This window comes from Strigops habroptila, chromosome 3, assembly GCF_004027225.2.
Source record: "Strigops habroptila isolate Jane chromosome 3, bStrHab1.2.pri, whole genome shotgun sequence".
NCBI lineage: Eukaryota > Metazoa > Chordata > Aves > Psittaciformes > Psittacidae > Strigops > Strigops habroptila.
Window position 1 is genome coordinate 53,260,155 of NC_044279.2, and position 12,809 is coordinate 53,272,963.

Below are 12,809 nucleotides of genomic sequence, written 5' to 3' on the forward strand. Positions count from 1 at the left end.
GAAGTTCAAACTCTTCCTTTTGCCATATGCTGCACTATCAGATATGATCCATTATCCATTATTAACTAAATATTAAACCAGAATAATGCCTTCTAAGCAACACAGTTTGTACACAGAAAGTAAAATTTAACACCATATTTCATCATGTCAGTAAGAAAAAAGATAAAAATCAAGGATAGCTTAATTTTTCTTTCCAATTTAATTAGTCACAGCCTTTCAGAGTCCTTTCAAAATGACCGAGTCTACCTTGTACACACACTGTCAGGCTTAGAAGAAACCAATTACTTTGCTGCAGTACTTAAAGTATTCAATTTAAAGCGTTCAGTTAAAGCACCATATTTATTACTAACGTAAGGAGAAATACGTAACTTCACAAGTGTTTGTGAGAGAATGACAACATTTTATTGCTTTATTTACTGGTTTAAGAAACTTTTGTCAACCTATAGCAACACCTTCTCTAAATACAGAATGTCAAAATGCTAACATATGCATTCTTGGTGTTTTAAAATTCTGTCTTCTTTGCAAAAGTATTATTTTCAGGAACTCAATTGTATTGAATGGATTCACTCTAGAGAACAGGTGGATTTCTAAGGTTGTGGAAGTAGAAGATATTTCTGAAGTCGCATAATTCATCTGTACATACAGAGTGGCATTTTACCATATGCTATTAGTGTACAAAATGAATTGGACCAAACTCCATTTTTTTAAATGACTCTTCAGTGGAAGTGTTTCAGCTGGAAGTGTTATTTCTTACATTTAGCTATTTACTCCTCTTCAGCATAAACTGAATAGTTTCTGCAAAACTATACTTCTGTCATTTTTTAAAACAGAAAAGGTCTAAAATCCCAAATTTCAAATGTGCAACTATGTAGTCCCCTCTGTTCTGGAATACAGCAAATATGAAAACTGTAGTTGTGAAAAGTGATGATCATTTTTCTAAATTTTAATTCAGTTTACCAAAGAAAATCCTGTGACAAAGGTCTCTTTCATTACAGAACTCTGGCAAGACTAACAGAAAAAGCAGCAGAAAGTTACATATTATAGAAATACGCTGTTCTCATAATTATATTCTCATGCCAGTTTAATTTGTCAAAAGATCCCAAAATACTGTCTTAGAATGGAAAAAAAGCCCATTATCTACCTCATTGAACTCTTAAAGCAAAGTTCAGAATTGATAAGGTGCTATATCTCAGTATGTAGAGCATATATCATCAGTAAAATACTTACAATCAATTAAAGTATGTCAACTTTCTCTGATATCATGCTACTTGAAACACTACGTGAGTAGAAGTCTAAGCAAAAATACAATTAAACTCTACAAGTCTATTAAGAAAAAACAAAACAAAACGGAAAACACTAGTATATTACTTTTATGGAACACTATTTGATTACACCAATATTAACAGAAAACATAAAATTGGAAAGAATTCTTTTCCATTTACAGTGGCAAGTTCCCAAAATTTAGACCAGTATTAATTCTCTGAAGAATATAGTTACAGGTAACAGTGAAAGCAAAGTTGTATAACATCCTGTTGAAGCAATAAGCAAAGCATACCATACTTAGTATGGTATGCTAGTTTTTACTCTTTGTTATTAATACTTCTTCCAAGAGCAACAATTAAAAAAAAAAAAAAAAAAGGTTATTTTCTAACATCTTACACTTACTTCTTTTACCAGCAGGAACAAAAAATTACTAGTTACTTCTATACTATTAAATAAAGAAGTTACCTTAACTTTTTACTTTCTCCCCCTCCCCTCTTTGTCATATTCATAGTATGTATAAAGTAAGAGTTTTATAATAAGGAGATCCAAGGGTCCTCTTAACTTCCCTAGACATTCCAAAAAAGGAAAATAGAAGAATTCAGCCAAGTCCCTCATCGCTTTTCAGTGCCTCACTCTAGCACATAAATGTTAGTTTTTCTATATATTCCCAGAAGCCAGCAGTTCAGAAAAATATGAATAATCCTGAATCAGTGGATATTCCAAAATCCCAATATTTCAAAAAGCAAATACGTATTCCCAAAGGTACTAGGAATAGCTAGTATGTGGAACAGTTCTTCCAATTTCTTTAATCCCTGTGCTTTCTTTAGTCTTATATAGATTTTCTAATTACACAGTGGATGACTCAAAATTTGAGTGAGAACAATTGCCATACACACACTAAGTTTAGTTTTAAGTGAACATAGCAATGAGAGCTTTACTTTAGTAAAGCCTTTGACACCGTTTCGAAAAGCATTCTCCTGGAGAAACTGGCTGCTCATGGCTTGGACAGGGGTACTTTTTGGTGGATTAAATACTGGCTTCATGGCTGGCTTTCATGAAGTGCTCTCCTCTAAGTTCTCAAAGTCGTTGTCTGTCTTCACTCTATTTCTGTCAGTCATTACAGCAAATTATCAACTGATATGAAGTTTATTTAAAAACTGATATTAGCTATTAATAGCGTTTAACAAAGGCTTAGCTGGCATGTACATCCTATCAGCATATGCACTTACTTCAATCTTTCATCTCTTTCTTTGCTCTTTCCTGCTATAGCTACCTTTAGATTTTATCCTAACTTAGATTTTGGTTGCAAAGGTGAAAATTGGCCATTATTTCATCTTTAGCTAAAAAAGGTATAGCATATTTGAGGCTCTTAGTGCTATTTTAAGATTCAAGAAAACGGGAAAGCCATTTTGCTATAAGAAACCTGAGGAAGAGCACTCCACAAAATGCACTTGAAATGTAACTTCTTTTTTTTAAATTTTATTTTTCGTTTCAACTATCTGATCAGAGGCTGGAGTACTACATTACCGTCACAAAATTAGCTTCTTTACAGGGTTTTATATACATGTGCTTGACACCAGTTAGAAGATTAGAATACCTAACAAAAAATAAAGTTATTCAAGTACTCAGTTGAGAAATCATATTCAATCATACGTTAGGAATCACAACCATGTAATCACAATATATGTATCTGCAGGAAAACCAAAAGAAAAAACAGGGTACTGCATATATCAGAGAACTCTAGTCAGTATTAAAAAAAAAACAACAAAAAAAAAAACCCAACCCCAACAAAGCCATAAGATGGCTTGCAATTTTATAGGAAAATTCTTTTGTTTCCACACAAGGATCAGGTGGCAGTACTAAATTTTATCTAGGAAATGCAACCACAGGCTGCAATGTCAGTGGTTTTTCAGAAAATAGTAACCCTCAAATTATAACGTCTGTGGTTAAAACTACTACAAACTACTTCTGAAGTCAGACATGGTTAAAGTCTGCATACAGTGGACTACTCCTTTTCCAGACTTTGCGAGCCTATTAAAAATAAACTGATCTACTGGCAAGGATCTCTCTCCACTCAGTCCTGCTAAGTTGTGTGCTTCCTCACACACTCGAGATTACACATTTCCTTTTAATGAAAAATGATTTTATGTGTCCTTATAGAATCATCATGGTCTTCATAAACAATAAAGTACTATTTAAATGTTTTTTGCCAGTAAAATTATATTAATACATTCCAAAATAATAAATTACAGATTCATTGTTCTGTGAAGAACACCACCACCACATGAACACTCAGAAGTCTCAGGAACATATTCAATTGTCTTGAATGCTTAGAGATTTACTCAGCAAAGAGTACTGGGAAGTTCACATTTTTCTTCCATAAGACTTTTAGTTAACTTTTCTTGCAAAAATATTTTTTCTTTGTGTATCTCAGTATATCTCAGTTGTGGCTTGGCTGAATGAACCACAGCAGCCTCAGTTTTCCTGAAATACTTTCCCTTTGGTAAGATCATTTTGCCTTAGTGCTTTTGCTCATGTCCAAGAGGAAGCAGAGGTTACGTTAGTTCTTTTAATAAATTAAAAGTTTTGATTTTCTTCCCCAATTATTTTCAACCTTCAGAACACTTGAGTCTAAGGTATCTGCTCTGTGGATTACGGCAATGATGAACTCAGGCTCTTTTTTCCTTGGGAATTAGGGTAAACTACAGTAGATTATGCACAGTATTTTAAATTTAAACCTTCAGGAAATGACAAAGGTGATTCTTTGCTTCAAGCACTTTAGGAGAGTGATTAATTTCATGCTATGACATGGATCTAAATTTCCAGGGCTCACCCTGCAGCTATCAGCTTTCATTCTACTTTCAATGAATTTTCTTTAAAACAGAAATTGTGGTGCATAAACATTCTTTGCTACTTCTCTGCACCACCCCCTACTCCCTTTACCTAATTTATGTAATTATTTAGCTTTGTAAAATGGTAACAACTACCATGCAGGGAGCCCTGTCCATAGTAGCACTATAGTTATGGCAGCTACTGCTATAGCTACTCTACATTGCCCACTAATTATAAATACAATATATCATCCTGTTTTATCCAAAATTATATATATCTAATCATCCTATATCCCCAAATAATTTGTGGATTTTTTTTTTCCCCAAAAAGGAAAAATAAGCAGTAAGAAGATAACAATGGGGAGCACTGTCCATTATTTTTTTCACTGAAGCTTATAGATGTACACCAGCAGTTTCACTGCAGTTTTGAATCCTGAGGAAAAAGTTTCAGCTTCAACCAAATTATCTGTTACAGTTTCTCCTTATCTAGAGGGCAACCACTTCTTTATTCAAGTAAGTGTTGAGAAAACACATCCCAGTGGAAGGATTTCAGTAAGCATTCCTCTCAAGACTGATAACTATCAGACATACTAAACTCTCCTAGCAGGGAAGTTGCTGCTGTAAAAAACACTATACAATGTATCAAAAATAGAAAAGAAAATACTAAGATGTGCCAGGCTACATGTAGCTTGCTGAATATGAGTTCCTCATCTATAATGACTTTTCAATGTGTTGTAAAAGGATTATGAAGTTACTGCGCAAATGAACATAATCTTTAAGCAAAAGACTGCTCATTTATTTCAAGCAGGAAAAATTATTTTACCTGATTTAAAATGCAAGCCCACCCTCTCCAAAACTAAGAATCCTCTGAATAATAAAAATAATAGTTATTCTTTTTTATAAAAGCACTAAGCACTTGGATAACATGTGTATAATACCTGAAAATGCTCCTAGTGTCAATCTAAAGAAAAGTCTTCTGGACTTCTAATACCTTACAGACTCTTCAGACAGTGCTCCAGAAAACTTTTTACCATTATTTCCTTGATGATGTAATATACCTCATTTATCCCTTCAGAGTTATAAGGCTTCAAAGAACAGTATCTTCAATTTAATTAATGTCTCTAAGTAACGATGCCAAATCACTAGAACAGTCAAAGCTTTAATGAAAACCAACGCAATATTCATGTTACTTTAATCCTTTAATTTCTTAAAAGAGAGAAAAAGAAAACTAAAAATAACGGAGATACGTCAAATTTTTTCCATTGAGCTGAAATGCTAACTTAGTATGTCTTAGTTGCTACTTTCATTATAAGTTTATTATTTTATATTAATCACGAATTATTTAACTGCCCTTAAGTCCCTAGATTTTTCTCTGGCAATGTTAAATTAATAAAATAAATCTTATATGAGCAACATCTCCTTATCTGCAGACTCAACATCTATCTGACTGAGGGCAAATAATTTTTTAGGGCAAAGTTTTGTCAAGCATGAATATCTAACAAGTAGAAACATTTGACATAAAACTTCCAGATTTGCATCCACTATGACTCTCCTTCCTGGCCACTCTGCAACACTGTACCCTACTACTAGATTCCCAGTTCTCTTGAAGCCCTGTTTGGCTGTCAAATTTGTGGTCTCGATTTCTTCTCTTTTATTCTTACTCAACTCTGACACAGACCAAAATATATTTAAACCGCACACACTATAAAGTGGGTTTGTATTACAAAGAAAACTACAGAATTTTGAATGTCTTCAAATTTTTTCCATTAATTATTCCTAGAGTTATTTATGGGTGCCATGACCAAAGTCATTCTGCCTCATCTATTTGCAGAAGATTACACTGACCCTTTCTGATCTTTCGGTTTTCCAGACTCCATTGGTAGTGAAGGGAAATCACTTCTCATTAATACGATGCTGAATTTCTTTGTTTTAATTCAAATCAGTAAAGCAAATCTCTTAAAATTAATTTACAGAAGAATAAGACTAAATTTTAACCCAGTGTTTATGACAATTACTAATGTGATAAAAAAAGAAAAAGAGAAGTAAATATAAAAATATCTTTTATTTCTCACACACAGATTATTTCCTCTGGTGAGAAGTTAAACTTCTCAGATGAAGATAAACTAAGAGGAGAGAGGTTTTGTTAAAAACAAGTCAGGCTTCTCTTTCCTAGTATTATGATCCAAAATCACATGTTACTCAGAAAGTTAGTTCTCTTTCTTGAAAATAACAGCAATGCTCTTAAAGCTTTTTTTATATGTCTGATACCGAAAGATTATTTCAAATGTTCGCTTAGATTCAACTATACTCAGTCATTTCATGGGACTAAACATAATAATAAGTATCGAATGACAATTTTGAAGCAGGAAGCATAAAGAAATACACAGCACAGCATAAAGAATTAAATGAGGCAAGTGTTACATGGCCACAGTTTTACATTTCATTGTCTAAAATGTTAGACTGTATGTTTTACTTTTGGCCATTACAGAGCTGACTTGACAGATCATGTGGTCTAAACAATCATTGCAAGAAAGTCAATAGTGCAGATACAGCTCTTGAAAGAGAAATCTTATAGTAAAAAAAAAAAAAAAAATAAGAAACAACTCTGAGTGGAAGGCTCTACCCAGAAAAACTAATATCCACACACAAGCTGCCTGTAGTCCAAAATGTTTTTCACTGCTAAATCAAAGTCACATCTGACACCATATATAAGCTATCAGTTGGCACATTAGCTCTGCAGGACTTCTTTTGTTGTCAGACAATTTTAGTAGCTGTTGTGTTTGTAATTGCAATGGCATAAAGAAAGCAGGAGAGTTCTTGGTAGAAGTAATGTGAAAATTTCTGCAAGAAACAAATTCCTACACAAAAGACCATCCTCCCCAAAAAATTGTTACTCATTAATCAGAGAATAAAGAGTATAACTTCAAATATGCTATATTTATGTGAGAGAATTTTGAGTCTCAAGAAAAATCTGCATTTTCCTTACTTAGAAATCAATTAGGTATTTGAAAAATGAACCTAACTCAAGAAGAAATCATCATATATTATAACTGAATAAGATACATTATTCCTGTAACTGTCAAAGTTGTCAGAGCTTTATTCAGCATTAAAAAAGATGGAATTAACTAATGCTATATGACAACATCAAGATCAGGAGAATTAATCACAGCAGTCTCCAATAACTCAATGCTACTCACCATTTCAAGTACACCACTAGATACTCCAACACTTTCAACAAGCACCTAGAGGTGAAAAACCTGTCCTTTTGAAAGATCTGAGTTTCTTCCTCAGAAAACCACTGACATCTCAGTATATTTAAGACGTTGTCTGAAAGAATATATCCATCAGTATTAAACTTCTAATACCACATACCACAATGTCTTGTGACAGCTTCAAAGGCAATATCAACAACAGAAACTCTGGCAGTACAGTCCACAGGGAAAGTAAACCTACCCTGAGTCACTACATCAACTTAAATCCACTACTCTACTACCCCTGGGACATTTTACATGCTCACCAAATCCATAAATATAGAGCCCTGGCTGACCTCATGCATCCAGCTACAGGACTCCTTCCCCAAAAATCTTCAGGATTCATCAAAACTCTCCATGTTCAATAAGCTGTAAAATTGCTGTCTTTATTTACTGTAGTAAACAACTACTTTATTGCTTTCCCTTCTACTCTACCGGTACCAATTCTCATTCTGGGTAGTCTAAACGATTTGTGCCTAACTAAGCCCTGAGCAATTGTTGTCAGCTTGAATTTAGCTTTGAAGTCAGCTGCTTGTCTTTTTGTTGTAAAGATGAGTTTGAGTACCTGAAGGCTTAACAGTATAGTAAAATTACAGTCTTGAAAACAGACGTCTTACTACTTGATACTTTTACATTCAAAAGAAGTAAACAAGCCATACACAAAGTAATATCATTCTATTTACACTAGAAAAATAAGAAGACAGTATAACAATAGCTTAGCATCAAACCCCAACTTTTTGTGTAATTCTGTATAACACTGGAAAGGGAAATGGGGTCCAAAAGATGATTTTTAAACTTCTGTGATATGCCACTTTACTTCAAATTCTAAAGGTCTTTTTTTTGTTGTTGTTGTTATTCAGGACATTAAAAAAAAATAGTACTATCAAGTTCTAACACTCAAATGAAACGTATCTTGTTTAAAATTCTTCAGATTATAACATTCAAGAATGCCACCAAGAAATCAGTGAATTTACAGGGTGTGCCCCCAGATATTTCCAGCATCAAGGACTACATAATTCAACTTCTGGAAGATAATTTAACTGCTATCATAACATACTTAAATTGTAATTCCTACAGTTGCTAAAAGCAATGTTGGGAATGTCCCTCTCAATTTACGTTAAGTGATACACAATTATCCTTATAGAAACAGTTCTCTAAGAAGTACCTCTAGAAACATTTCTAGTTCATTACTGGTTTAGGTTTCCAATTTTTATAACTCTATTTTGTACCTATTCTATTTTTTTAGTAAAATACATTTTTACTAAGAGAGATAATGGAATTCCAGCAGAAGAAGGAACAAATGTAGCATTTTTTCTCTTTCATAAGTGTAAAAAAAGTCACCTAAACTGTCTGCAACATAAATGCCACTATTTGAGCTGGTCATCTTGGGGTCCTTTAGAAATTAGTGGACAAAACTATGCATTTATAGCATGTGATTCATCTCATTTCAGCATATGTACCTGAAAACGTTGCAGGAATTTTGTTCTATATGTGCCAACTTCTCTCCATACACATACTGTAGACAAAGATAAATTAACAAGGTAGCTACGCATTGCAAATATCAACTAGGTGCAGTGATGAATGAAAGATGTCAAAGAAAATCTAACACAACATTAGGATGACATTCAAAAGAAAAAATAAAATACACAAAGCAGGTCCATGGAAGGGTAAAATATACTAACTTGATTTTGCTTTTTTTGCTCTTGCATGGCTTCCTGAACAGCCTGGGCAATCTTCTCTTTATCTTTGTCACGTTCTGCTGCCCACATTTTTCTTTCTTCTGCATGAATCTTCTCCATATTTCTCCTCTCCTCCTCTACTGCTTTCAGAATAGCTGCCTGCACTACTTCTTTTTCAACCTTTGAAATAAATCAAGCACAAATAAATGACCAAAGTACCCGACATGGATGCCTAACTCATATATATTACTTATTCTAATGTGATCTCTCTGACAAAAGATGGTAGATCAATATTTTCACTTCTGAACTATGAGCTTAAATTTATCTGGAGGTTCTACCAAGCAGGTATTACCACTGGACAATGACTCTGTAGTTACAGAAAGAAAAACAAAGTTACAAGTAAGGATCTTAAAATTCCGCCTATTGAAAACACAATATATCATAACCGGTTTGCTTAATGCCAACACAAAAAACATGCAGTAGAAACCCTGTAAGAGCAGGTACATAATGGGCCTCCCTACCCATGTGTCTTCCCTCCCAAAGCTCTACGAGAAGTACTGGTTTGAGCAACCTGGTCTAGTGGAAGATATTGTGCAGTTTTTGCATTTCATTGCATAATATCTACAAATAAATAATGGCTGAAGTACAAAATAAACAAACAAAGGCTGATAAACCACACTCCCCAATTTTAACAAGATTCAAGGTCATTTCAATGCCCTTTGGTGGTGATTGTGGAAGTGGTCAAGTAAAGTTATGAATGGCAAAAAATACTGGGTTCCTCAAACACCTGCACTTATAAATCAAGCTGTTTCTTGCAATTCAGTGGGATCTGATCTTTTATTTTGGCATTTATAAAATGTAAGTTAAAAAATGTCCTATTAAATTACAATATTTTGTTCTACACACGTTTTCCTGTAGAGATGAACCATGTAACAGCCATTTCTTGTGTTACCGAATATTATTCAGAGAGGTGGTCAGCTAATGTGCATATACTACATATGAAGATGTACAGGAAATGATAATATAGCCTAAACAACGGTGCTAAGCAACAGACATCCCTAGATTTCCCAGATGATTACACGCAACTGAACTTTTGTACTGGATTCTACATCAGTATTAGAAAGATAACATTTACAAAATTACTGTCCTAACCCTAATGCATTCAATAATAATATAGACAGAAGAAATCGTATTTTAAAAAGTGAATACTTTTAGTCAAACATTAACTTATATAAATAAATTTAAAACCTGTTAGATGTCCAAATGTCTAAGTGATTTATAAAATAGTTCTGTCCTCATTGAAAATTACTATATTTAACAAAAGTTAAATAGGACATGATTCTAACTGTCTTATTAAGATCATCAGTTGACCCTGCTACCTAGCTCTTCAAATCAAGATGTACCAATGTTGCTAATCGGAAGATGACAAAACCAGATATTTAGGTAACACCAAAAACCTGCAATATTGTGACTTCTTGTTATAAATTAATTCAGAGGATATCTTAGATAGAAGTTACACAGACTACCTGTACTGAGGCACAGGATATAGCAGATATGTTCATGATTTATAGAACTAGCTTCTTTTTAAACACAAATGAGAGCATAGAGGTTGGCAAACTTAGTTATGAAATATGAATGAGTTGCTGAACTTGGCATTTATGACACACATGGAATCCACATTGCATGTCTATTACTTAACAAAAGATACCTTTGCAGCAGCTGCCAGAGTCTCCTTACTTCTTTGTCTTTCTTCATCCAAACATTTGTCAAGTACTTCCTATAAACGTTATGAAAAATTAAGCTGCAATTCACATTAGAGGAGTAGCTAAAAGTCATTTCAAACACTCAAAGTGCTTGAGAAAGCTTCCTCTTCCTGTCAGTAATTGTGACAGGATCATACTCAATGAACTCCTTGGTGCAGATCAGACCCCTTTTTTTCAGGTAAATAAAAGCAATACCTTGTGTTTTTGTGACTGCTGCATCAAAGCTTCTTCTATCTTTTCTGATAACGCTTCCTTCTCTGCTTCCAAAATGTCAAGAAGTCGCTGATGCTATTGGGAGAAAACATTCGTATAATTGCAACCATGATCTGCTAGTAAAACATACAAAACCCCCTCATCCAAGACACTTAGGTTTGTCTGCTATTTACAAAATGACTTAAAATGTAATTAAAGACCTATACAGCACTCCTTTAATTGATTTTATGTCATAAAAAAATATTACAATAAGAAATGTTTAGCTTCCTGATTATCTAATACTTCTTTTCAGTCAGAAGAGTACTAGGAAAGAAGTTGGGGGGGGGGAATGGAAAAGAAAAAAAGAAAAAGAAGACTCATTATATAAAAGCAACACTTGGAAAATTTATAAAGATGGTCTAAGCAACAGCACACTACAAACATTTCATTTCAACAGCTGCAGAATTTAAATTATGCTTGTACTACCTCTCAGTTATACATATAGAGGGCAAAATGAAAATATTTTTTCCAACTGTTTGTGATACCACGAATTTTGAAAGCCAAGAAAAGGGAGCAAAACAGATGTTGTTTTCTTCTAATTTTCTTGTAATGCAAATAATTTTTTCAGGGAAAAAATGAACACTGAAGTGGCCATGTAGTCTATACATAGACATATAATCTGTTGCTGTTCTTAGTTACAACCCATGTATCTCTTTTTCATTAAGCCAATTAAAGCATTTGACAGATGTGGGTTTTGTCTGCAAGAGCTAAGCTGTTTTCCAAAATCAAAAATTATTAGTGAAAATTATTGATGTTGGGTATTTGTCATGAGATAATTGCTAGCAAGTCAGTACATTTTTTTTTACATGTTATTTAAGAGATGATATATTCTAAGCTTAAAGTATATTATCAATACATAATAATATTTTACAAGATCACCAAAAAGAAAGTTTAACAGTAGAGTTTTATATTAATAAAAGTGTATATAATGAACATAAAATTTTTACACAAACACTTATGCAGACAAATACCCCTTTGACCAACATTTCTAAGAAATGGTCATTTCTGCTTCATGAATTTTATTATGTTTTAATTACAAGTGTCTTTAATGGCACCTAGAAATACATTACCAAACTGCAATACTATGTTCTGAAAAATATTTTTTAATTCGAAGAATAGAAAACTTCTGGACTGCTTTATAAAATAAAACACGTATCTGCCCTTCCAGGATAAACATGTAAAGAGGCATTTCCTAGTGAATTTACTTAAAATAGGTTTGAATGGAGCAGACATATTCTAATGGAAAACACCTGCGGAAGGAGTGGTGAAATTCATATCATGGTTATACTTAATGTGTAACTAACTTTTCTTGTGGACTCTGTTTTCAGACATTAGCTTTAACTATCAGGGCACTTAGAGAAATTATTTTTTCCCCAGTAATTCAAAGGTGAAACAATAAATGGATTTTGTTAAATTATCTCCACGACTCTTCACTTGACTGACTGTACAGACTACAAATCTGTTATTTCACTTTCATTTGAATGACACAATAGAAGACAAACATATGAACATATTTCATCAGACAAATGTCACAAATCTGCAGTCTACTAATGTCAATTGAAAGACTGAAACTTTACCTGCTTCAGTCAAGAATCAGCGAGGGACTTTCTAAGGAGAGTTGTTAAAGAAAATCACCTCTATCTCTATACCACCTACAATAGAGTGGCAGTTAACTTGTTCAGCAACATCGGAATTTTTAGTGCAAGACGTGCAGGCAGTTAATTCCAGTTTGACTATCAGATTTCTAGGTCAGATGTGAAGACTGTGTAT

At 33.4% G+C, this 12,809-nt stretch overlaps 1 protein-coding gene across 13 annotated transcripts in view; it reads right to left on the bottom strand.

Moving 5' to 3' along the window:
- The window catches only part of CCDC91 (coiled-coil domain containing 91), a 114,548-nt gene that overhangs the window by 22,898 nt on the left and 78,841 nt on the right, over window positions 1-12,809 (bottom strand). For 11 of the 13 annotated variants that reach the window (XM_030479391.1, XM_030479383.1, XM_030479390.2 and 8 more), the window contains 3 exons: window positions 10,983-11,075; window positions 10,733-10,801; window positions 9,028-9,204 (listed from right to left, as the gene is read on the bottom strand). In XM_030479391.1, coding sequence (XP_030335251.1) covers window positions 9,028-9,204; window positions 10,733-10,801; window positions 10,983-11,075 — 339 coding nt within the window. The remainder of the gene's footprint in view (window positions 1-9,027; window positions 9,205-10,732; window positions 10,802-10,982; window positions 11,076-12,809) is intronic. The other 2 variants (XM_030479393.1, XM_030479394.1) reach the window with 1 other exon arrangement.